Here is a 26,360-nt window from a genome sequence, read left to right as displayed (position 1 = left end):
ATACTGAAGTCAGCGTAACTTTTAACATCGATTTTAGGAGTGGGGGCAATGGTTACAAGTGGTAACTACCTGGAGTGGGGGTACCCAGGGAAGTAAAAACTTATGCTGACTGTATTATAGTTACGGACATCAGTAGTCACAGACATCAGTAGTGACGGACGCATACATCATCATAGATACATTCGTTATCAGACTTTGCTGTTGACTGAATTGATATAATTGATATGTCCATAAACGGTCATTGCGCGATTGACTCGTAATCTCTAGAAATGACGCCCCAGGCGAATTTTAAACTTGTTGCTGACACGTCCCTATATAACAGACGGTTTTTAAATACATACGTAACTCACATACATTGCAAAATGTATATACATATAGCGAATAGACACGCCATTGCATCAGCGCTGATAATTCCCAAGAGTTTGTCCTTGTTCGCCACTTGAAATTTAAAACGCACTCGGAACTTCTACTGCCTTCAGTATCAGGCCGTCATCGCTCGCGGCGAGAGCAACACCTTCTGCAGTTTATTAATTAAACAATCAGCCAATTAAACGAAACAATGGAATATTTGGGGATTTATCTGGCACTTGTCGGGGTCCTCTGCGCGGTGTACTACACCTTCCGGAGGAAGAGCTTCTTCGAGAAAAACGGAATAATCCACGATGGAGGATATCCCCTGGTTGGAAATATGTCACCAGTGCTGCTGGGGCGTATTTCATTCTCCGAAATGTTTCGAAAAATGTACGACATCGACGAGGAGGCGAAGTATGTCGGTTTCTACGATTTGTTTCGAATTCCCGTGACGGTGATCCGGGATATTGACCTGATCAAGAGCATCGGTGTCAAGAATTTCGATCATTTTGTCGATCGTACGACAATAGTGGACCCAGAGCAGGAGCCCCTCTTCGGGAATAATCTGGCTGGACTGAAGGGTGACAAATGGCGAGAGATGAGGAATCTTCTGAGTCCAGCGTTCACCTCCAGCAAGATGAAGGGAATGTTCAAGCTAATGTCGGACTGCGCGGAGAATTTCGTCGCTCACATTGTCGAGAAAACATCCTCAACGCCCGTCACTTACAACACGAAAGATTTATTCTGTCGATATACAACCGATGTCATTGCAACCTGCGCCTTTGGGATCGCAGTCGACTCCATGAAGAATCCGACCAACGAATTCTACCTCCTAGGGAAACAGATGAGTATCTTCCAAAAATCGGCCCTAGTGAAGATGCAACTATCGCGAATGTTCCCTAGGTTGACGAAAGCGCTGGGGATTAAGGTATTCGACCCGAAAGTCGACGAATTCTTCATGGAGCTCGTCCAGGGTACGATCGATGCACGAGACAAAGAGGGAATCATCCGCCCGGACATGATACAACTGATGATGGAGACGAGGAATAACAAAGAGGGCCCTGTCCTCGGTATCCGGGATATGGTATCCCAGGCATTTGTGTTCTTCTTCGGGGGCTTTGAAACCACCTCCTCAGCCATGTGCTTCGTCGCCCACCACATCGCTCTCGATCCCAACGTCCAGAGGAAGCTCCAGCAGGAAATCAATGAGACGTTAGAGCTCTGCGATCAGAAGATTACGTACGATGCCATCAATGGCATGAAGTACCTCGATGCTCTGGTGAACGAGTGCTTCAGGATGCACCCCATTGGAGTCGCAATCGACAGAATATGCACCAAAGAGTTTGAATTACCCCCTGCGCTACCTGGAAAAAATCCCGTCCTCCTGAAACCTGGAGATCGTATATGGATACCGGTCGCTGCCCTCCACATGAGTCCCAAGTACTGGACGGACCCCGAAACATTCAATCCGGAGAGGTTCATCGAGGATCCCAAGCTGCTCCACTCCCCCGCGTTCTATCCCTTCGGCACTGGCCCTAGAATGTGCATCGGCAATCGATTCGCTCTGCTCGAGATGAAGGTTCTCATTTTTTATCTCGTTCTCAAGTGCAATCTCACCATCGGGGAGAAGATGATCCTGCCTTTGCAGCTGGATACCAAGTCCCTGGCGATGACTGCCAAGGGCGGCTTCTGGGTGTCGATGGAGCCCAGGAATATATAGATATCTATATTTCATTCCATTTTTTCATAGAAATGCAATTGTCAAAAAATAAAAATAAATTGGGGAATTCGATGGGATTGGATTTAATGAATTTTAATGAATTTTAATGATTATTAATTAGGTGATGTATTGAGACAATAAAATCTTGTTTATACTCGTTTTATTCACGATAAGAATAATAAATAATATTCATTAATTTGAACATTGAAGAAATTGAAGAAATCGAAGAGATATCCACGTGGGATAAAATATACATCGTCAAAAAAAAAAAAATTCAAGTTCGGGCTCAATCAACTGATAAAGGCATTCTGGATGTTGATTAATCGCTAAAGTATTTACACTGAGGGCCGCATTCTCCCGGTGCTACACTCACTTGGGAATACTTGTCGATAATTTTCCACAAATTTCGTTTTATTCATGAATAACCGTTGCACATAGGGCGATTGTACAGAGATGCATAATACATAAAGAAGGTGCCTATTTTTATTTCTTAATTTTTTTTTTTGGTGGTTGTCATTGTATATTATGATTATGAAGTTTAAACGGGCTGTAAGAAAAACTCTTTCGTGTTCTCACTATTTTTTTATTCAATTAATTCATTGGGCTATAGGATTTATTATTTTTTTTTTTTTCTTGTCAACTTGAAGAGAACAGGGGCAATAGATCATGAGGACGAGCTACAGTGATTAAGCGTTCGATTTGATTCTATTATTCCATCGTAATCTCAATAACAACACGAAAAAGTTTGTCCAGAACACCAAATTCAAAATGTACATTCTCTTTTTAATTTAATTCTTTGGTCGCCATTTAACAATTGAAAATATTAATTATTTCCATGTCACTGTGTACACCCCGTTGTCCCATACGTTTAAAATAAATATATATTTCAATGTACATGTCAGCTTTGTTGAAATAATATAATTAATGTATCATGAAGTTCTCCATATAAAATTTTCATCAACAAATAAATATCCAGTAAGACTTAAACCTTGATGATATATTTATTTATCCTTCAACTCCAAGATCTATGAGTACCATATACAAATGACAAAATGACGATGATTGAAAAAACAAAAAATAGGTCAATGAATATTTATATCTTCAGGGCGAATTTATATCATTAAGTTAGTACTTTATACGTTACACGCAGTGATAATATACGTATTCTGTAAACGTTATGGATCATTCTGATTTAATTTTTTCATATCGTGGCACATGTCATTTCGTGTAATTTATACTTGAAAATTGTTTTTTTTAACTACTGTCAATATTTATAATTAACTTACCCCCATTCCTTTACATTCCCTCGCAGTAATACCCGTTACAGCAGTTACAGCAGCCTACAGTTTAAACTAAAAGGATTCAATTCCAAAAAAAATGGAACTGAATCTACACCACTTTCATGAATTATTCAATTGATAGACCTGTCCATTTCCCATTTGTGACATTATTCCGTCTGTAATAATAAAATACATTCATATAATTACAGTATTCAGTCACTCAAACCACTTTCGTTAGTACCTCCCACACGTCTATCTGCTGTTAATACTTTAATCCATCACCCCCTCGGACTCGATATATACAATTAATTGTTGATTATATCAATGTGCCATTATCATAGTCGACTGCAATAATTTGTCTTTAATAAAAAACTTACATTCTTTTAAATTTATCGAGGATTTGTTCGTTCTACATATGAAAATTACACCTTTACTCGTATTTTTTTTCTTTCAATGTCACACATTCACGAAGAGAGTCGCACAAGTGCGCGATACATCACGCCATTTACTTTTTTTCCTTCTATATAAAATATATTACATATACACGTTGCCTTTTTTTTCACATCGTTTACATCAGTTTAAGTCGTTGCTTATAGCCATGTTAGTGTAGTTGAGGTATTTACAGGGATTTATTGATTAATAAAAGGGGATACACACGAGTGGTTGAACAATTATGATCATACCGAACAGTCAGAGAAACCGTAGGATCGGTGATAATAAGATGGGGTAACTGGTAACCATTGTGCAGCCTCAGAAGCTCCAATGTATTTATCGTTATTAATCGTAACGATTGGCTATTTACATTGCCTCAAATTCATCGCCAGTCTACAAGATCTTACAACTCATTAACGGTTGATTAATTTTAAGGCATCAATAGTCTCTGCATGCTCTCGCAATCGTACAGAGTATTCTCCTCTTCATGGTTTTATTATATTAAAGTGAATGGCAGTAGAAGAAAACTGTCGAGAGTGATAACTATATTTATACCTTGTTAAAAATACTTTTTGGAAAACACTGATGCACTCGACTTTGTTAATTATCTCCTGATTATTCATACACCCAGACGAATACATCATTTCAATCAACTAAACGTGTACTTGTTCATTCATTACTCGATAACTCTCTGGAATATTTTTTCCGAGCATTTATTTAATTCCAATGAAGAAGTTTTCATAATTCAATCGAAGCCGTCAATTTCGTGTAATTTGGAAAATGAAGAAATTATTTATTTGAATGAAATAAATATCAATTGTTTAATGTAAGCAGCGAGATTATTCGATCGAAATAAATGACTTCTCCCGGTGTAATCAGTTGAGACTGGTGTCTCATTAGTCGTCTCCGTCGTGTATTTTCAAGAATTTATGAGAAATATTGTGATAACGAGGATGATGATGTCTGGGGTATAGCGAGCGTAAATTTGTGGGCCGAACGGTACTTTTCGCTCGACTGGTAACCGCGGCCCCATATGTCATACGGGTTCCTCTCTCTTGAAGTTGATGTTCTGGGAGGCGCAAAAGTCTCGGGTGAATGGAATGCAATTGAATAGCTTGCACACCTCGCACTCGTATACAGGAACGTTGTAGAAGAGGGCAATGAGGAGAGCGAAGAGGCTGAGAATGGCCACCAGACAGATCCATATGAGGATCACCTTACGACGCCTGTCGTAGTGGCCAAATGTGATGAAAGGCATGAGAGCGTACGACGCCAGGAAACCGAAGATAAACCCGAATAGGTGTGCGTAGTTATCCACCCAGGGGAGGATGCCCAGGATCAAAAGCCCCACGAGGATAATTATGAGCTTTGAGAGGGCACGACGGGGATGTTTCAGCATGGGCCAGCTGTTCAGTACCTCCACGACTAATGTCGCCAGGAGGGCGAAGTGGGCACCTGCTGGACCTACCTCTGCTCTGTATGGAATGAATATCGCACTCGCCAAATTCCCAGCTAGGGCTCCAGTGAAGTAGATCAGGGCTATCCTCAGGGATCCCGTCAACTTCTCCAGATCCCTCATCAGGTAGTACTGCACTAGGATTGTTATCGCCAAGTGGAAAATTCTGAAAATCGGAACAATTCGACAATTGCCTGGAGAAATTCGTGGGAATGCACCTAGAGAAACTTCCAGAAAAATTGATATTTCTTTTCAATCGAAATTTTCCATTAGGCAATTATCTCAGAAATAATTATAAAATCCTCAGAAACGAATAAAATCGGAGGGTGAGTTTTTTTTTTTGGTGGAGATTTTTCCATGTGCATCTTTATGTGGCTATTCAAGTAATACGTCAAGAAAACGCAAATTGGCTTTCCATTCTCATGAAATCGGAAGTGTGCACTCACCCAGCATGAAGAAATGTGGTAGTGAATAGCCGATAAAACTGATCCGGCCATTCAGGATGCAAAAAAGGAATCATTCCACACACATCATGCAGACACTCGACTTGCGAGCATAATGAGGCTTCCTCGTGGAAATATCCATGAACAAAGTCACAATACTCTTTTGTTGTAATTCTGCACATTCCGTGAATACCGATACAACAGGGATGTCCAATCACCTCGCACACCATGTGCTCAGCCATTTTGTCTTTGTAACGTCCCACTGGGAAATTGCTATTGCTCGGGGGATGCCCATTGTTGCTCCTGAAATCCAATGTGTTATCATAATAGAAAAATACGCATAAAAAATATCAATAGAAAATCTCAAATTAGTAATTTATCCATTTTTTGCGTCCAGTAATTTTTAATAGTTATTAAAATCGTTGGGGAGAGGACAGGGGAAAATATTGGGGTATTACCTGAATCGTTGACTGAAGGGATTCATCTTACGACAGATTGGCCATTTGGTGATGTCGTCTGGCCATTCATACGGAGCAATACTCGCTGGTGCATCACAAAATTTCGGATCTAATCCACAGACTGATCCGCTTATTCTTCCTCCAGGTCCACTGTCACCTGGGACCCACTTCTTCCACGTTGATATGGTATTCTGGGGATTATCATAATTTTCCTTCATATTGAGGCATTAACGTGGAAGAGAGTGAAGACTAGGATTTGAATATTCGAAATTTCCCTTTCACATTCATGAATTGAAAATTATTCGAGCAAAGTAGCTCTCACTCTCCCCCAGAATAATTCACAACATCAATTTTTTCATTCATGCTAGTGCAATTTATTTCTTTATAATTCGATTGATATTACCGCTAGAGTTGATCTCATCCCCCGGATCAGTTGGTTCGCATGGAGAAATTATTTTTATTATAGCACCATTTTAAGATAACCAGCAATTAAGCACCTGATTTATTGTTAGTGGGTCATGAATATATTATTCCAGAAGTACTTACTGAACAGTCTGCTTTGCTGGATTGAACACATCCCGAGTCATCATTTCTGATGCAGCATGCAGTGTCTCGCTCTCGTTCCCGCCACACGTCGATCTCCTTCAGGATCTTGAGGTCCCTCCGCATGCAGGGGGCAAATTTCGCCCCGAGGTGAATGAGATCAGCTGCTCTGGGGCCGATCCAGAAATTCGCAGGCTCTTGGTAATCAACTTGCTGCAGAGAGAGACTCGTAACGAGTACCTGAATCACAAAATATTGTGACATGATAATAATTAAATTGATCAATACGAAATGGACGTGGATTGTGGGAAAATAAATAGAGGCTTGACGTTATTCATGAAATGAACGTACCAAGCCTGATCTATGATTGAGATCAATTCCAACAGGGCCGAAGCCGTAACATACGAGTGAAATAATCATCACGAGAATTTGCACAGTGGTTATCCAATACGTAAAATACGGCCTGTGGTCCTCAATATCGTCCAGCTGTTTCCTCACGTGGGGTTTATGTGCCACGCTCTTTCGAAATGATCGCCTGGCGAAATAAAACGGATTACTCCACTATATAGTTATCACCCGTAGTTCAATAAATTAAGATTATCTGCTAACCCCAAGAATCGGCCGACGATGCCCATGCCATACTGTCGCCTATTGCTGTTGTCGAATACTCGGTCAATGGTACTTGACGATATCCTAGTTCCACCAGTAATGTCTCGCCTCAGTATTACACTTTCGTCTTGCTGTTGGCTCAATGCATCACCCTCAATCCGTCCACTCTGCCCTGACCTGCGCCAATTCGTTGTTCTGTAGGAGTTTTTTATTAAAGAAAAATGGTATTTCACGTGAGTGGAATATTCGGATGCACATGTACCTGGAGGTGTAATGATCCTTTGCAATTGATCGTGCTCTACGTGTGGGTAGGGCGTCTACGGATGGGCCTTCCTTCTTTGGTGATGTAAATCTAAAAGGATTGATTTTTCCAACAGTCAGGGATTAATGTATGTGATCATTTCATTCACTGACAAAATCAAACGGTACAAAATGCCGGAAGGATAGCCAATAATTTTTCAATCGAGCTCTAATAAAAATTCACGACATTTACATATATGAATATTATCAAAAGAAAGTGCTCTAGGTTGTTTGTAATAATAATAATAATTTCCACTCATGCATGAAACACTGAATCCTCAGTAAATTTATCCATAAATTACCTGGGGAATTCTGGAGCACCAGAGATACGCTCCGTGGATCTGGTTCCACTGTCAAGATGATCAGCCTCGGTGGTGGAAATGTCTTCATTCTTGAGAGTTTCTCCGATGCCCTGCTCAGAAACTTGAGACTGCTGATGAGGCGTCGTCGAGGGTAGAGGAGGAGGAGGAGGAGGTGGTGGTGGTGGTGGTGGCGGTGATGGTGGTGGTGGTGGTCGTTGGAAGAATGCCTCCTCTTCCTCATCCCCGGCAGAATTGTGCTCATCATTGTCGGAGGTAATGCCATCGGTGGGTGGAAACGATGAAATTACACTGGGTGGAAAGCTACGGGATTCCGGTTGTGGTTCGGATCTCTCCTGTGGACGCTGTCGAGTAAGACTCTGGAATGAAGGTAATACACGTAAATAAGGGATAGTCGACTAATTGAACTTATAACGCTCGAATATTGCAGCGCGATAACAGTAGTTACGACGTCATCCACCTGAATAAATCAAAACGTACATCACCTGTTATTATTTCATTTAGAATCTCTGAGATGAACTCAGAACAATCTCGAATGGTTTGCTGGGTAAATACGTAATGGTTTTATGGTATTTGAATAGGCTAATTGATTCAGAACTCAATGAAAAGTTGTGCACTTCAAAATAATCGCAAAATTCAATTACGCTGGAATTGGAGTATTGAATTATTTTATTATTCACGTTAAATTGGAAAGGATAAAAATATTTCAAGTGCGTGTAAGAGGCTTGATAAATATTTATCAGATATTTTTTAATAAAAGAAAATGAATCTCTTCTGTATTTTTCCCGCTCCTTCTCTATTTTACGAATTTTCTTTTTTACAGCTCCATGCAAATACTGACCTCGACGACGTAATGAAGTCCTGACAACGTCATCCGTGCAACCGAGTCTTTTCTTCGGACTGGCTGCTGCCATCGTCGCAGGGTAATATTCTAAAAATAAATCCATCAGTTAATGTCAATCGTAGATTACAGTGAATAGGACGTGTGATAATGGCGTCATACCTCTGGTATTTCCGTGGAGTCTGGTATATCTTTGGTGATGTCAGGATCCACTGGCTCGGGCAGCAGAGCACCGTACTTTCGAGAAGCCATTCGCCTCCTTCTGTCCAGCCATCTCTGTCGCTCTAGGCTCTCCGTTTCCTCATCAACACCGAAAAACGTTGCAGTCTCCCGTTTAATGTAGCTGTAAAAAAAAATCACTCAGAACTCTCCAATCATCGGCTCATAATAAATCCAGTTATCAAGCCGCGAATGAATTATTATTATTTTGTTATCAAGAACATAAAATCTCGAGTTGTCAAATTTTTTTGAGATTAAATTTGTCGTTTCCATCGGGAAAATGTAGGTTTAATGAAAATGGAGAGATTCTCACTTTTTGATTGCCTCGGTTCGACTTATATTTCTTTTTAATCGTGGCTTCTGTCCAATTGATCCAGTACTGGTTGAATTGCCAGTCTCAACACTGGGCCTTGGTCCCGCTGGTGCTGAGACACTCCTCGTAATAGCCAGTGTTGATGGACTGATTGATGTTGATCCATGATTGGTAGCTGAAGGCACAGAAGGTGATATCGTTGGTACAGTTGTTATTGGTTTGTCAGTTGTTCCACCGCTGTTTGTATTTCCCACGGCGTACATACCAATACTCTGTGAACTTTCGCCATCAGCCCCCGAGGACGAGATCGTCGAGGTACCAGTTGTGCCAGAGCTCGGGGATTGTTGCCTGAAATTATACAAAATCAAATTCACTGGATTACATCTCTATCCTCGGCATTATTTTTACTTGATGTTTTTTGGGTGAAGGAGACCCGGAGAATGCAACAGCTTCCATGAATATTGTATGGCTGCTATTATAATTTCATGATCACAACTCCGAAGTTACTCGGCAAAACCATTTTCATTCATATAAAATAATATAAATATGACGGAATGATTCAGATATTTTGGAGAATTAACTCGCACTTTTCGATACCAATTCTCGATCGTGAAAATTTTAACAATTATAGTGGCATTGTTATTTGACCGAGGTACGCGAATAATTGAAAGATTTTCGATGGAGTGAGGATTGATATTTCACTGGTGGCTGAAATATCGGAATAATCGTTCGTTGCAGATATTCATGAATGAGTTTGAAGCGAATAAAAATGAGCTTTCGATAATATTCGAGTAGCAGGTGGAGTAAAATCCAATGGCAATTAAATAACCAACACTTACTCCGGTTTATCCATAACGATCGCTCCTCCAATTGTCATTGATTATAACCAGTTAATTCCATTTTTACACATACTGTTGTCAGTGAATGCGAGATAAATCCGTAAATTAAACGACGATACAACTGGAAATCACGGAACACTGGGTAAAATAGTGAAGGCACTCCGTGCTGTGTGCCAGTAACATTTTATCTCCTATCAGAAAATCCCGATTACATCGCAAAATGAGTGAGACTCCCACAGATACACTGTAATACGGTTTTTAGTTGACAACCCAACTATAGTTCCACCAATTTCATCAATATTTTGAATGGAAATGTTGAGCTGTTGGTATGGAAAAATACGCGCTGTGTTGACGCAGTCTGACGGCACTAATGCCGGGTTCCAGATGAAAAAACGTAAAACAGACGGAAAATAAAGATAAAACAAGTGCTCAGCATGTTGTGACGATGGTGAGTCAGTTGGTGGGGAAAAGAGAAAGGAATTGAAACGAGTACAGTGGAAACCTTGAGGGAAGATATGTTACTTCGGGGGTCAATGACCTGGAGGTAAAAAAAATAAAATTCACCAAGTGCTCGTGTCCTTCGGGCTTTTTTACCAGGGACATTCGGATAAAGTTACGTCTCAATATTTTATTCCGAATGTTATTCCCATCTATTTCTGCTATCGGTGCAGATTTTTATCGGCTCTGTGTTCTCTGTTAATGTCAGAATACGGAGTACTCATTTTACAATACCAATTCGTACGATGTTCCAATGAAAATTAATTAATACTGTTGTTCGATTGGACGGTAAAAATATCATCAGCACACGTATAACAGCTCTTTCGAACGGAGAATAAAGTACCGAAGTTGGTGGTGCAGTCTTTTGTATGCTAAGTTAACCGCTTGAATTCAACTTTGTCCGCTACCAGTGCATAAATATCGGGCTTAAATTATCTGTACAACACCGGTAAATGGTTTCACAAGTGCATTCATCACGAACCGTTAGGAACACATCATAAATCACTTGAAACCGTGGAGAGTTGATGATTAACTGATACTAATGAACGAGCAATAAAATTGGACAATTTATCATTTATTCTATTATATATTATCAACGTAATGGGGAATTTTTTTTTAACGATTTCTCAATAGATATTTTATAATGAGGATCGAAATTTTTCTGGGGGAAAACTGCAATTTCAATTTCAATATTCAGGAAGATTGCAGGTGTTTTTTTAGAAAAATAGATAAAATAATCACCAGGGTGAATGTGCGGTCTGACTAGCAGGAATGGAGGGTAGAGCTGGTGGTAGAGACCGCCTGACCTGACAACAACTCTTCTGTCCGGTTTCCCCGCAGCAGGTGTGACCATTCCTGGTGAAGTCGATGGTAGACCCCCTGACCTTGGGCCTCAGCAGAGGCGACGTGGAGAATTCTCTCTGAGCTGAAGTGGAGCTGCTGGAGCTGCTGGAGCCAGGACTCCCCGATATCCTCCCAGGCGAGGGATACGCGAATCCGCGAAATCGATAATTTCCCTGATGATAGGGATATCCAGGTGGTGGTAGCCGATAGTGATGATGAAATCCAAGATCTCGACGCATGTACGGATCCCCAGGATCAGCAGCTGGCACATAACGATCGGTTGGTGTGTGAACAGCTGATATGTACCTGTCCACGTATCTCTCGGGGTAGAGTACCTCAGGTGGTGGTTGGGGTACGTATCTCTCCACTGGGGTGTGAGCATGTGGTGGCACGTAACCGACACCCGTGGCATTACCATATCGTGGATCATTGCCAGTGTTGACCGGAGAGCACGTGGCTATTCTCCCCGAAAATATGTCCTTCGGTTTTGGAAGTGACAGGTACTTGTCACCGATACTCCGGATCGGAGAATAACGCTCGATATTGCCATGATATCGTTCGTTCTTTTGGCACCTGTCGATTGTACTTGAATTGTATCGATCGACAAAACGATCCTGATTATAATGCTCAGGATTAGTGAGCTGATATCGATCATAACTCGACACAGATTTCGATACCTGAATGAACTTATCATTTTTGGAATTTTGATTCTGAATAGTTTGATAGCGAATTGCGTCGGGAGTTGGCGATTGTATAAAACGCTCGGATGTTGTGCACGAGGTTGAGTACAGGTATCGGCTGTTCTCGGATGACGATGGGGAAGAGGATACGAGGAGTCGCTCAGTGGAGGCTGTTGGATATCTTGGCTCTGATATGAGTCTACCGTCGTGGGTGGATGGTGATGAGCTCGAGAGATAAGCGCGCTCGTTGAATCTGTCATTGGTACGTGAGGACTGTGTGTATCTCTGGAGGGCGAGATCGTTGAAACGCTCGAGTGAGTAACGTGACTGGCTCGGTACATCCTGAAAGCCCGAGTATCTGCAGTACTCAGTGGATACCGGTGTCGGTGAGCTAGTATTTGAACATCGCTCGTTCGAGTATTTATGACAGTCAGTTCTGTCGGTTCTGTCGGTTCTGTCTGATGAGTATCTTCTCGATTGTTGGGACTCACCGAGAATCCTCTCCGTGGAGGCGTACCTCTGGTGGGCACCCTCGGGATTCGGTGAGCTCGACAGGTACCTCTCGCAAGTGGTGAGGGTTGAGTACTTGTCGTGAATACCAGACAAATCCTTCTCCGATCGCTCCTGCCTCTGATACCGATCATGCATCGGTGAATCGACAAATCTCTCATTGGATTTACCAGCAAAACGCTCAGGAACTGGTGCGTGCACCGGTGATGATGACACAAGTTTCTCCGTGGAGATGGTGTATCTGTTGGGATCCTTGATTTGCTGGCCCTGGAAGTGGCTGTCGCGGTGGGATATTTGTACTGGTGAGCCAGTCGATAGTAGACGCTCACTCGATGTGCTGAATCGTTGATCTCTATTATCGTGGCATCCTGAGCTACTCGAGGACACGAGTAGTCTGTCTGACGATGAGAATCTGTCCTTGAGCATTGGTGAGGCTGGTGCTGTACCGTATCGATCTCTAGGTGTCGGTGAGCTCGGTACTGTACAGTCATTAGGGGGATAATTAGAGAGACTTTGAGTTGATGCGTATTTCTCATTGGGATTTGGGGATAGAGGTGGTGGTGGTATAAAACGATCATTGGCGGGAGCGGGTGATGGGGGTGAGGGAAAGCTCTCCGGTGAGAACAATTTACTCGGTGTTGATAGGGAGAGTACACCGGCGTTAGCATAATCACCCGTTGCTGTACTCTTTGCATTGGATGACGGTGTAATTTCGTTTTGATAACGATCACTCGAGGTGGGTATTCTCTGATCGTTCTGCAAAACGTATCTGTCGCTCTGGTGTACCGGCAGTCCCTGCAGTCCCTGCAATCCCTGCAATCCCTGCAATCCCTGCAGTCCTGTGTACTGATGATGATTACTGGGGGATGACGTCGACAGGGATTGACTGTAGCGATCCTGATGTGTGTATCTGTCGCAGCACGATGACACACCTCTCGATATTTCCTCGAGTTTCTGTGAATCTGATTTATCGTAATCCATCTTGAGAGAGCCAACTGGCTCACTCGGTACTTGTCTCTCATTACTGATACTGCTGCTACTGATAATTGTACATTTTGAATCGTAATTGTGATTACCACAAACAGAGGAATGAATTCGTGGCTCTTGCTGTTTGTGATAACAGCTTGATAAAATTCCAATGTCAGCACTGCTATTGCTGATACTACTTTGTGCAATTGTAACACTCGGGGAATTTGATGCACCGGTTGTACTTCCTGATCCTGGGTACAACGGGGTTCCGCCAAATTGTGAGGTAGAGTGCTGATGCAACAGGAGAGGTTCTCTTCGGCCATAGTCGTCGTCTGTCGGCATTCTGGTGGCCTGCGGCCCACTGTCAGGACATCTGCGACATGAAAATATATTCTTTAACGCTCACTTTGTTTACCAAAATTTTTATTCAAAAATATTTCTTAAACAAATAATTGTAATAATAATTGTTTGAAAAAAAAAACTGGAGAATCAATACAAGACATTAAATTATGCATTATTTTATTTATCTTTGTATTGGACCATTGATATATCTGGGATAAATAAATTATCCAACGGGAATCAGTTAATTTTATTCAGCAAAATGATGTAAATGAGAATTCAGTTCGTATCCCATTGAAACAAGAAGAAACCCCAGGAAAGTTGAAGAACGAAACCTCGAGCTCAAAGTTACCGCGTAACTTGTACATCCAACAGCTTTGTGGCTCTTGTGCACGTTTGTTAATTACCGCCAGTTAATTAAGAGACTTTAGGGGCGTGAACAATTGTTTGCACAGTGCGACTTACGCAACTGACCCCAGAATACAAACAGCCCTGTACTCCAATGCCAAACATAAGCCCCTGACAACCCGGTTATCACAGGTTGAAAACGATATCGCCATTTTTTATTTCTCCCTATCTCTCAACCGGTTGTTTTTATTATTCCATATGCCAGAAACGTATAACACGATTAGATTAGAGAAACTACGATATTCTGGAGCCAATAAATAACCACCACCTGCAGGAGAATTCATCGGTGACGACTCACAAGTGCACCGAGAGCCCAGGAATACGTGATGCCTGTCAGATGCATGAATACGTCGAAATTAATCGTTGCTAATTAATACCGGGGAATATTGCGATTGCCGTCCACGTAGTGCATCTGTCTAGAATTACACGATTATTGGAATTATTGTAATCACATCGGGTGATGGATGGAATTTTTATCACGAAAATCAGGGAATTCTCGTTAATTGGGTGGTATAATTACATGGAAATGTCTGAGGGGCTTTTACGTTTGTCGGATGGCAAGCCAACTCTTTTCAAAGGCATACCTTTAATCGTAAGCATCAGATGAATATGTATTTGTTACTATCAATTATGCAGTCGGATTTTGCAGAAGTATAACCCCGAGCTAATGGAATAGTTCATCAGGGATTGGGGAATGTATGTTAATGGATTGAATTAATCCGGAAAGTACTTTGGGGTGGAGTTGTACGTTCTTTTTTTATCTTCTTTCTTTTTTTTTTTTAAAACTTTACGTCTTCGGAGGGAAGGTGCCTGCAATTAGGGAGTTGAAACAAATGAGTGAGGAGTTTTTGACTGAAAGCAAAGTTGTTTGTTAATTTTTGGGGTAAAAATTTCTAGTTACCGGGGAAAGATGAAGGAGCGAATGAGGGAGTTGGGGGTGAGATACAATTGTGTCTCTCTGAAACCAAAATCTCGACCCACTTGCAGGGGAGAAAGCTCGAGGGTGAGGTCCTCGTACTGGCAAGATTCTCCAGTGGAAAAATGTTGTTATGCTCCGACGTCTTCGTGAGTTGTCAAATCGTTGAGAAATTCTTAGGGAATTTATGGGGTAGTTGGCAATTAGCGGTTTATTCAATACTAGGAGGTCATTAGTACTGGGACGGGCTGGTGATGATTTTTTTTTTGATCATTTATTTTTCAATTTGAGGGAACAGTCATGGATTGGTGACACGTGACACCTGCGGCTGCTCCTGGGATGTGCAAAAGGTGAAGAATTGTAATGATCACCTGGAGAGGAGTGAGGACGATGGAAATGATGGGAATCATCGAAATGATGGAAATTATGGAAATTATGGAAATTATGGAAATTATGGAAATGATGGAAATGATGGAAATGATGAAAATTATGGAAATGATGGAAATGATGGAAATGATGGAAATGATGGAAATGATGGAAATGATGGAAATGATGGAAATGATGAAGATGATGAAAATGATGGGAATGATGGGGATATTGAGGGCCAAGTGGAATCGCTGGAAAAAGTAAGAATGTCTTTCTCGGACTTCATTATAACTAACGGTGGAATGTCCCCATGAATTTTCAAGTTATAGCATCTAAAAAACCAATATAAAAGTTGTCGCTCTTCCTAGCCCTGGCATCATCGTTATCAGACCCAGCGAAAAAGAAGTAATTCCTTCCTCATTTTATTTTCTCAACTGGCTTTTCTTTTTTTCCTCCACGAACTGGAGATAAAAATCGGATTATCACTGGGAATTTCAGGGCGCGAGTGTGCGAATAAACATCGGAGAAATACCCTTAGGACGCAATTCTCTCATCTACTGAAAAAGATAAAAACAACATCGGAAAATTCTGTGCCTGATAGCACGGTGACCAGACCGGAACCAGAAATCCTTGCGGAAGTTCTTCTTATGTCTGATCTCGATGGCGCTGATCTCAGCTCTCTCAGTCCTTCCAATATATTTAACAAAGTTTTTGCCGACTCTCGCCATTTTACTTCCGGTGAATATCAATAATTTCTGGGCATTCGCAGACTTTATCAATTTTATTCACAAAAATTTTCTTGAATCCAGTCATTAATACACGTCTCAAAATATTAATATCCTAATTAATTATAAAACTAATAAATTGCTCCAAGAATGAAGGATTTCGACAAACCAAAACCGTAGTCTCGTAAAAATATCCCATCACCCAAATAAATTCCTAGAAATCTCCCAGGGAATCTCGAGTGATGTTTATCAGCGTCCACGACGTACCGTATAAATATTCTCGGGATCAGGCAAAAGGAAAAAAATAATAATCCACTGTACATTCTGCAGATTCCGCAAATCCCATCCACAACTCCTCGGCTAAAGAAACCGCCAACAAAACCCAGAGGACTATTCCACTAATAGAATCCAACGGTGAGGAAAATATCGCCGGTCCTGTAGATGATACCTTGAGCAATGAAGAATTCGATGACTCAACCCAATACATCAATCTTCCACCAGTGAGAAATAAATTCGAACCCTCTGGCTATTCCACGTACGAATAAGATCAATAAGAAAGTACCGAAATGTTTTAATATTTCATGATGACATTATTTATACTTCCAGACCCGTGGATAAATCCCCACCGAGTGGTGAGAAAAAAAAAATACCAGCAATGGGCAGATTTCAATTCACTAAAGTACAAATAAATGGCAGCACTAAACCCGTATGGTTTCCTGGTTACATCGTCATAAGCTCTGTACAACCAAATTACCTGAGGATAACAGCAAATCCGGAAGCTGCATTGTCGGAAATTTGGCGGCTGTGCAGACCCCAGAATATTTTACCATCATCCAAACTCCTCCTCACATGAGCATCCATTTTTACCGAATAAATACAACGATTGCGGTTTAATTTAACTTCCGACAACGAGCGCAACTCATCTCCAACTTCCTCTGGCTGAGTGGAATTTAAAAAATGGCAAAAATAAAAAATCTCTTGCCATTTGAGAAAAGCTTCACACAGCTACCGAATCCCCCGGTGATAAAAATTAATGAGCGAATAAACCAAGGGGAATACATTCGTCGAGTTATTTCGTTAATTCAGAGATTAAAATTGTATTCAGCGAATTGATCGTGGAGTTAAATGAAAAATACAGGAGACGACGAAAGCGAGAGTCCGGAGTTTATCGAGTGAAACAGAAATCTCATTTCTTTTTTTACAAGAGTAATTTGACTGTTTGAAACAAAAGGGATGGGAGGGGTAGTTGGAATAAACCATTGGAAGGGTTGTGCAAGGGGTAGAGGTACACTAATCGATGTACGTGCCACGTCTACCACGAGAGAAAATTCTCGAAGAAGGAGAATTCAGAGGAGAGTTATCGAGCACCAGCATTCGGACACCCCTCGAGTCACGTAGCATGACCCAAAAACGTGACTAACCCTTATTCTTACAGCGAAATAGCAAGTATTAAGAGAAAAAAATATACCGAGAAAATCTCAATGGAGAAACAAATGAAAAGAAATATTTCCCGTAGAAACACGGACGGTGAAAAATTCGCGATTCCCAGGTTCTTGTCTGGTTCCTGTTGTATACTCACCGGAAAGAAGCTTCTACATGGCAACGATAGCAACGATGGCAACGATAGCAACGATAGCAACGATGGCAACTCATGGGTAAGAGAGAATTTACAATGATTGTGATCGGAAATGACACAAAGGCGAGAGGAAAGAGAGAAGGATAAAGGGGAATTGATCAACGGAAGGATGCAGGAAGTCACTGGGGGATCAGAATACCCTTTGGCATTGTTTGAAATCTGCGAATGGAGTACAAGCCGATGAACTAGGGCAACGATTTTTTAAAATGGTGAGAAAAGCCATAGGGAGAGTGGAAGATATGGCCAACTACTGGGCTACCGCTTGCTCTCAAACTGACAAATGGTTGTTTACAATGGATTCGCTTGGAGCTTTTCACTGCAATTGTATTTCAAATCGTTGAGAGGGGGTGTAAATTTCTCGGTAGTCGTTGGGCTTCTCAATTTTGCAAGGTTCATTTTATATTGGGTTGAGGAGAACAGCAGAGGAGTGCAAGATTTTGTGGAGGACTCTAGGTACCTTCAGAGGAGTTACGAGGTGATGGAAAGTTATTGGGAGTTATGGGAATTTATGGGAAGTTATGGGAAGTTATAGGAAGTCAATACTCGGGATTCAGATTATTTATCGGGGCATGGTGGCATCGTCCACCGAGTGAATCATTTATTTTAATGATAAAGTCATTGTTCGTCGGGTTTATTCGTGTGTATTAATTGAAGCTGCAGGTATAGAATTGAATTGAAAGTTCAGGGGAATCACTGGCAATCATGAGGAAATTCGTTTTGAGTAAGGAATTCTGCACTCGGAGAAGCGCCGGGTCAATTGTCATCTGGGGAGAATTAATCGATGACAGACGGTGAATGGATGAATGTCATTAATTATGGGGTAGTCAAGGTTCAGTAGCCTGCGATCTGATAATTGTCATTGATTTGCAGCCAATGGATTGGCAATTGTCGAGTGCTGCTATTGCATGGACAACTTGATTTTAACTATTATAAATAGTTCTCGTCGATTGAATGAATTGTGGAGAGAAATTAGCGGAGACATTTTGTAGATTAACGCACGGAAAAACAACAGTTGAGATTTATAGGGCAAAGCTTGAAAAGGGACGAGTGAAACTACCTTGGCAGTATTTTCAGGGGTTCAAGCAAATTAATTTGACCCAAATATGCTTCCTCGGAGTTACAAACCTCATGTGGAACTCTATATGTGGGAATTTCGAGTAATGGTGAATGCCAAGGGGAAGGAGGAATCCGGTGAAACTTTCGGATCCAGCACTACCTTCGTCGGCTACATTTTATCCTGTCGCCATCTTGCTTATGGTGAATTTTACTTCCTTTTATGGCGTTCCCCACAATAGCGGAATTGGTGGGATTTTTTTATTTTACTGTCGGAATAATGGGAAACCTGGAAAGTGTTCACTGCGGACCATCGACGTGAAATAGAAGTTTTTCAATCGTCAATAACTCCAGATCGAGGGAGTAAAATTTATCCTGATCCCATCATTTTCTCATCTTCTAGGTACTTGGTTTGACTTTTAAATGATTTACGGAATTATTCATCTGCGAGGATGATTCCGTATTTGTGAAATTAAATTGAATCAATGAGAATTAAATATTGAATGGAATAAATTTGTTGGCAATAATTAATTCATTTTGGAGTTGAAGTAAAAAATGTTTTTCAATTCCTCAATGCACCTAGTCACGAGAGATGATTATTTTATATTCATTTGTTGTTTGTTTAATTTTTTTTAGGATACTGATGAGAGTAATGAGTTGTTTAATTAATTTTAGTTTCAACAGTTGAGTAATCCATTTCTGAAAAATTAAATGCTTCAGGAGGTCGGGTGCCGGTCACCACCATTAAATAAAGGTGATGTACCGAGGAAATTAATTTCATAAATTTCCACCCAGACCCCATGTGCACAGCACCTAGACGCCCCGGTATGACCCAAATAATTCCCATTGAATTTAAATTCTAGGGGATTAAAATCCCTAGACAAAACTCTATACAAAAATAATTGAGAATCATTTTATAGAAATAATAATAATAATTCCACTTCAATTCGGATAAAAAAAATTATTATTTCATTTATTAATGTTGAGTGTTAATAAAAAAATTATTTGCAGCTATTATTATTAATTATGCAATTATTAACGATTATTGATTAATATTTTATATTATTATTGATAACTGGGGAATTTACGATTTTTATTTATGAATTATTAAAAATAATATTTCGCACTTTGTCGGGTGGAACATGAGAATTGTCTGAATATATTGGTTTCCGCCATTTTCAATTCCACTAAAATTGCCGGAAAACGATTCCCCATCTCGGATTACGTGACATCTTCCGTAACTTTTATGGAATATTTCTTTCCATGTACAGACAGAAAACTATTCATGATGCAGTCTTCCGCGTACTGCATAAATAAATCATGCATAAGAAATTGTAAAGTGTATTGCTATGCATTAAAAAAAAATGGAAATACATTTTAAAAAAATAATGATTATCCAAAATTGCAGGACAATTGTTGTCACTTGCTTGATAAAAATAAATAATAAAGATAAGAATTCTGGGAATAATAAAAAAATTTAATTTTGATTGGATTTTGATGTCGCGGGTCTAGACATGAATTAAAATTTATTATACGTACGGTAATTTATTGTACGGCATTAATGTTGATAATTTTAATTTTCTGTGGTTATTATTATCAGGATTTAATCAGTTATGTAATTATCATTACCTGTTCTGCGGTTGTTCGACGTTGGTAGACGAAAAATTTGTTAATTGTTGACCGAGACAACGGGGTGGTTCGCCCCGTCTCGGTGCTCACCGACCTTCGTACCTCGAAATTACCCCAATCTCGACGTACCTCACGTCCTTTACTTTGTTATCGGTCAGCACCTCACTATCAGCACGTGTCCCGCCAGATGCCAATCCCTCCTTGGAATCACATCCCTCCAGAATCCCAGAGTGAATCTTCCCCGTGTCGTTTACCTCGGATTTACGCATAACAAGATTCCTGAAACAACAATCGATCAACTAATCAATCGATCAACTAATCAATCAATCCGTCAATTAATTAGTCCACGCATTGCGATGGGAATTGTAATTACTCGCAGATGTTTGCACATCGGTTATTTTTTATTTTATCGATTTCACTCTAGCCTCGACCTGGCACGCTACAGGGAAATCCCTTATATTTTTCTTTGAGGGATCGATATATCTGGTTAACTCCCGCTCCATTTTGATGGACAAGATAATTGGGCTTGCATGAAAGTCGGAATCTCGTTAGGGAATGCGTGATCAGGCTATCACTACTGTGGCATGTATTCCGAAGAATAAATAAACGTGTGAAGAAAAACAATTTTTTAATCCCCAGCTTTCAATGAAACTCACCCCATATATTTCCCTATTTAATTGGTATATTCGGAAATCTCGTGATAATTAAAAAGTGAGCTCATTAATTATTCCGAGTTATCAATTAATATAAATAAATTTTAATACAAAAAATCGCGAATTGTCGAAGAAATTCTGATGTTTGACAATTTTTTTTTATCTTAATGAAAGAAATTTCAAAAGAAAATTGCAGTCAGTGAAATGGTATTACACAAATAAATATAAAATCGAGAGCAATTTTCAGGTGCCATCCGGTACGGAATTCCCTGAGAATTCTCAGTGGTCTGGAATGCAAACGAAAACCAATGGAGATTGCAGATACGTACACGTAAGAACGGATGATTTTTTTCTCTCATAGAAAGTAGGATAATCTCGCGGATTGTGAAACACTCGATTGCTAAATCCGGATTTAGCATAGATAAGACTCGACCCGAGAGCCTCAGAATGTCTTCGACATTGAGAAGAATAATCCAATACTTTCTCGTGTACCCGTTGTAAACCGGGCCGACAGTCGCAGATCATGAGATCAGTTGAGCCAATTCTCTCGCGAATAATATTTCCCCTGATCAGAAAGAAGAGTGTAACGACAACGGAAATTATTTCCCATTCAATAAAAGTGAAAGGAGCATTTCTCGTTATTAATCTCATTGTTCAATTAAATTGACGAATCATTGCATTGAAGTTGTTTACTGATGTCTCAATTTTTGAGGAGAGTCCTGAGATGCAATGAGGGCAAATGAGAAAAATATTCGGGATAAAAACGTGATGAGGTCTGGGTATGGCCGTCAGGTGGTGTCGAGAATTGGCGGATTGATCGAAACCTGGATAGGGTTGTAATACCCTAATGTCCTATCAGCAAAATGCAGGGGAGAGCACAAGCCGTGAATTCACAATTGAATGCCCTCTTTACCCCCTTGTCACCCCAGATTTAACCCTCACAACGGGGAATGTGGTGCATCGGTTTTACTAGTGCCAGTGAATCGTGCCTATCGCTAGCTCTCCATTCCCAGTAAACCGTGACTGTACGACCAAAGCCACGATATTCCCCCTTATTTATTTATTTTTTCAAGAGATTTAACGTCCACCGCCAAGGATAATTGTCCCGTGCTCAATTGTCCAGAAGTCTCCCCAATTATACTTTCTGCGTGGAGATATTTTATTCCGGGCATTTTTTTATTAATCGGTTTTCTTCGGGGGAGAAGAACTCAGCCGATGCGGAATGTTTATTTATTTATTTATTTTTTGAAATGAGAAATACGGGTGGAAGTGATTTTCAGTGTTCGTAGGCTCTGACGACTGACCCTAAATCTTCTCCAGTATCTTCAACGTTCGCTGGACCCGGATGGTTATCTGAGACACGATTCTCCACTTTTCAGTCAAGACTTTGAGTAGCTCATGTAATCCAGCATTGTGGCGGGATTTTATAAGATTTCCTCCGGGCAATATTGAGTTCATCGAGTTGATGTATCAGATGTCAATTGATTTTGAGGGATTGATTGGAGGGATTGGAGTACCAGCGGTTGCACTGAGGAAAAATAATTATTCCTCTCATGGGTTCATTTACTTGAGAGAAAAACGTAATTTTCCATTTCGATCTTGATAATAATTATCCTATGGCTTTAGAGATTGATTTTTGGCATTTGTCCTTGGATAAATCACTGGTTATTATTAATTATTGATGGTTATTATAAATTATTATTAATTTTATTTGAATATCAAATTTTCTTGGGAGAAGGAATTGGTATTAAATTGTTTGACTTGTCCTTTTTTTCCTGATGATAATTCATGACTCGCCATAGTTTCACCACTTCGGGTTTTGTCCTGAGAATATTTCTTTCTCTTCTCGTTCCACTTTGGTTAATTACTTAAGTGATATTTCAAAAGTTCAAACTAGTCTTTGAAGCTATTCTTCAACGGTGAAGTGTTAGACTGGAGCCGTATCGATTCGGTATACTTTGTCAACCTACATTTCACGGCTCATATCGTTGGGCCTGGACGTCATCGCCATGGAGAACTCCATGAGAGAAAACTCTGTCATCCAGAAAGTAATTCATGGATTATTTTGCCTCATCTCACAATTAACCCCAGGACGCGCTGATTTTATTCATTTTTTCTGCGTTCATTCTACTCGTTTTTTATCATTACAATTATTATTATTATTTACCTTTTGTATAATTATTGAGAGAGTATTCCCTCATATTTTTTCAGTCTATATTGAAAAATTTGGAGGGAGGAAATGTGGAATTTATATTAGTCAATTTATTCCAAAAAATTCCTTCAGAGGAATGTATTGACATTTTATTAAAAACCTGAATTCTCTGGAATTCCAATAAAATTTGTATAGTATCCTGAGAATAGAACGTGAATTTTTCATGAAACCTCTAAATTGTTCTATCGATTTTTAACCCCACGGAAACATCCCCTGAAATAATCCCCGAGTAACCCCCGGTGCACGGGTTTACGAGCACCAAAAACATTCTCAATCGGATGTTCCCCTGACCCTCAGCCCAGAAACCGTGACTCCAGAGTCGAATCCCTTCATTTTCCAAGACCCACATGCGATTCCGTCAATTTCCTATAGCCCTAACTTTAACGCTCGAGTGTGAAGATCTATGTAACCGAGAACTCCCCAGCAACTTGCCAAAGTATCACCAAAATTCATTAATTAAACAAAACCTTCATTTTCACCAATTAACCCGGAACATAAAATACCAGAATTGAGAGGTCGACGAAACAATTTCCCCGGCATTCAATTTGACTTAATCAAGTAGTCAATAAAGCATGTACCCATAAACTGATAATTCCATACGAGTTTATGCCGAGAGCAGAGACATTGTCATCACTGGAACCTCAAATTTGTGGGAATCACCAGCACAACTGGTTCGATATAAAGCTGTGGGCCTTCACCGACCTGTCAAAAGCACTCCTCCAGTGGCCATCAAACTAGCCAATATTTCGAGGTGAATTTTAACCCCCTTCCCCTTCCATCCTCTTCCATCCCCTTCCACCCCCTTTCACCCCCTTCCACCCCCTTCCACCCCCTTCCATTCCCTTCCAACCCCTTCCAACCCCTTCCATCCCCTTCCTCCTCTTCCTCCTCTTCCTCCTCTTCCTCCTCTTCCTCCCCCTGCACCCCTTTTTCCACCTGACAAGCACAAAGAATCCGTAATCCCGTAGCCATCGGAAAAAATCCAACAATCAATTGAAATTGATGGTACATAACGACTGAAGTCTATTATAGACGAGGCCTATCCAAACGATACAGCTCTATTGATTTTTAATTCACCGACAAAAGCTCGTATTGATAGGTCAAATCTCTGTGCACATTCTGTATCTTTCATCTCGGGGTATTTACCCTCGTTTTCATCTGCCCGTGGGGTAAACAAATCTATTCGAGAAAGCTCTTTATCATCTCGATTGTGAGACACGTCCTATCTGATATCGTCGGTCTCTGCGATGAGAAAAAAATCTGGGAATAATTGCGGAATTGGTCCCTTGGTATGCGGCAATTTTTGCCGGATGCTTCGTAATTTTTTGAGGGATTTTGATTTTTGATTTTTATGGGGAAATCTCATACAGTTTTTTTTTCTGGGGGTGGAGATGAGAGATCTTGGAGAATTTTAGAAGGGATTGGCAATTGGACATTCGTCATGCTAACTCCAGGGAAATTGAATACGATGCAGTGGGATAAATCATAACCAGGGGGGAAAAACGGGAGAGTGATGCTATTCGAAGGAATGATATCGTAATGAATCGAATGGGTGAAGGGTATTTCAATCTGAAGATGGATTTACACTGGTATGGACTCGACCGATCGATGTAAATACCTCGGGAGATTTCCGGAAATTGAATCAATCCAATTGTTTTTGGCGCAGGTAGTCCTGTCATCGGGAGAGATTAATGGATTTAAATTAGATTTGTTTAACCGGTGGAAAAAAATTATTTCAATTAATATAAATCAAGTCAATCTGCACGGAATGAACCCGGCGTATGTCCCAATACGAAATAATTCAGTTCAGATCGTTAATTCCAGATTTTATGATAATTCAATGAATTTTTTAATGTTTTAAAAATTTTTGGTGAATTTATACGGAAAAAAAAATTCGCGAGATCCCTTATAATAATAAATGGTGAAAAATTATAAGACGAAGGCACCGACATCGAACCCTCAATTCAATTCTATTTTTTACAGCTGCGTAAAAAAATAATAAAAATAATGGGAAGTCGTGAAAATCCATGGGTTACTGTTTTATTCCGGATGAAAATAAATTCGTCAATAAAAAGGGAGGAATACCTCAAATAACTGGATCACCAAGACCCAACGAAACCCCTCAAAAAAAAAAAATTATTTAATTGCTAGCAAGAAGATTTAATAATCCCTCGAGTAGAAAAATTTCCGGATACGAGAAAAACCAGAAACAATTGGATTGACGGTGAAGTCGGGCCAATCACTCTCGACCCCTCGAAACGTGTTTTCCGATAGTTTTTTCAACGCGCGATTTACTCCCCTCACCCCCCACCCACCCCCCACCGCATCCCGCGAGTTTTCTCGCCGAAAAAAACTTTCAATTTACATCCGCAATAACTTCGTTACCGCTGTATGACGCACCGAGGGTTAAAAATCCCGTGAAATTGGTGGCAACGATTTTCCACGGATGTTGTATTTATCGATGTACAACTTTGAACAACGACATGCACGAAAAACTTGTGCATATGCATTGGCCAGTGGCCAGCACTCGATGCTCAATGATTTGGCATGATCTCAATTTTTACGTCGACTCTTCAAAAATAAAACAACCACACAGCAGCATTAGTGTACTCCACAAAAATTCTAATAAACCGTTCCCCCAATTGGCCCTCGTAATTAATAATAATTGATGTGTAATTGATGAATAACTTACGTGTAACACCGATGACAACAAGCCGCGTTATAATCCTCACATCAATCTGTCACAGGATTTGCCGGAGAAGACAGCCGGAAAAACTGTCAACGAAATGAAAAACTTTG

At 40.4% G+C, this 26,360-nt stretch overlaps 3 protein-coding genes across 7 annotated transcripts; 2 read left to right on the top strand and 1 right to left on the bottom strand.

Annotated features, from left to right (window-relative positions):
- Positions 1 to 394: 394 nt before the first annotated feature.
- On the top strand, positions 395 to 2,234 carry LOC105268895 (cytochrome P450 9e2-like). Its single transcript, XM_011308785.1, has one exon. It carries the CDS (start codon positions 560 to 562, stop codon positions 2,069 to 2,071), a length of 1,512 nt encoding a protein of 503 aa, XP_011307087.1. The 5' UTR covers positions 395 to 559; the 3' UTR covers positions 2,072 to 2,234.
- On the bottom strand, positions 2,215 to 26,338 carry LOC105268898 (inactive rhomboid protein 1). 5 transcript variants are annotated; one of them, XM_011308793.1, is made up of 15 exons: positions 26,254 to 26,338; positions 20,697 to 20,975; positions 11,364 to 13,997; positions 9,286 to 9,633; positions 8,916 to 9,096; positions 8,754 to 8,843; positions 7,895 to 8,271; positions 7,555 to 7,644; positions 7,293 to 7,487; positions 7,035 to 7,218; positions 6,687 to 6,923; positions 6,141 to 6,331; positions 5,686 to 5,985; positions 5,252 to 5,405; positions 2,215 to 3,527 (listed from the first exon to the last, which is right to left on the bottom strand). In XM_011308793.1, the coding sequence occupies exons 3-15, from the start codon at positions 13,964 to 13,966 to the stop codon at positions 3,519 to 3,521; spliced, it is 4,959 nt and encodes a 1,652-aa protein (XP_011307095.1). In that variant the 5' UTR covers positions 13,967 to 13,997; positions 20,697 to 20,975; positions 26,254 to 26,338; the 3' UTR covers positions 2,215 to 3,518. The 5 variants fall into 5 exon arrangements, with proteins under 5 accessions (XP_011307095.1, XP_011307091.1, XP_011307089.1 ...); XM_011308789.1 differs by having other exon boundaries at positions 2,215 to 5,405; positions 9,286 to 9,460; positions 9,551 to 9,633; XM_011308787.1 differs by having other exon boundaries at positions 2,215 to 5,405.
- LOC105268897 (uncharacterized) lies at positions 15,813 to 19,512 on the top strand. The gene is made up of 5 exons (XM_011308786.1): positions 15,813 to 15,913; positions 16,022 to 16,058; positions 16,152 to 16,391; positions 16,709 to 16,913; positions 16,985 to 19,512. The coding sequence occupies exons 3-5, from the start codon at positions 16,301 to 16,303 to the stop codon at positions 17,229 to 17,231; spliced, it is 543 nt and encodes a 180-aa protein (XP_011307088.1). The 5' UTR covers positions 15,813 to 15,913; positions 16,022 to 16,058; positions 16,152 to 16,300; the 3' UTR covers positions 17,232 to 19,512.
- Positions 26,339 to 26,360: the final 22 nt, after the last annotated feature.

Source organism: Fopius arisanus, unplaced genomic scaffold (genome assembly GCF_000806365.1).
Source record: "Fopius arisanus strain USDA-PBARC FA_bdor unplaced genomic scaffold, ASM80636v1 scaffold00062, whole genome shotgun sequence".
In the NCBI taxonomy this organism is placed as follows: Eukaryota; Metazoa; Arthropoda; class Insecta; order Hymenoptera; family Braconidae; genus Fopius; species Fopius arisanus.
Note: the sequence above shows the minus strand (reverse complement) of the source record. Positions and strands in the feature narration are given on the sequence as shown.

Bases quoted from the DNA above. Each gene is read 5' to 3' on its own strand.
- LOC105268897 (XM_011308786.1), top strand. From the start codon at position 16,301: ATGTCTGATCTCGATGGCGCTGATCTCAGCTCTCTCAGTCCTTCCAAT. The intron at 16,392-16,708 runs GTGAATATCAAT...TACATTCTGCAG, and splicing joins CTCTCGCCATTTTACTTCCG to ATTCCGCAAATCCCATCCAC. The intron at 16,914-16,984 runs GTACGAATAAGA...TTATACTTCCAG, and splicing joins GAACCCTCTGGCTATTCCAC to ACCCGTGGATAAATCCCCAC.
- LOC105268898 (XM_011308787.1), bottom strand. From the start codon at position 13,966: ATGCCGACAGACGACGACTATGGCCGAAGAGAACCTCTCCTGTTGCAT. The intron at 8,844-8,915 runs GTATGACGCCAT...ATTTATTTTTAG, and splicing joins ACTCCACGGAAATACCAGAG to AATATTACCCTGCGACGATG. The intron at 7,219-7,292 runs GTTAGCAGATAA...TTATTTCGCCAG, and splicing joins ATCGTCGGCCGATTCTTGGG to GCGATCATTTCGAAAGAGCG.
- LOC105268895 (XM_011308785.1), top strand. From the start codon at position 560: ATGGAATATTTGGGGATTTATCTGGCACTTGTCGGGGTCCTCTGCGCG.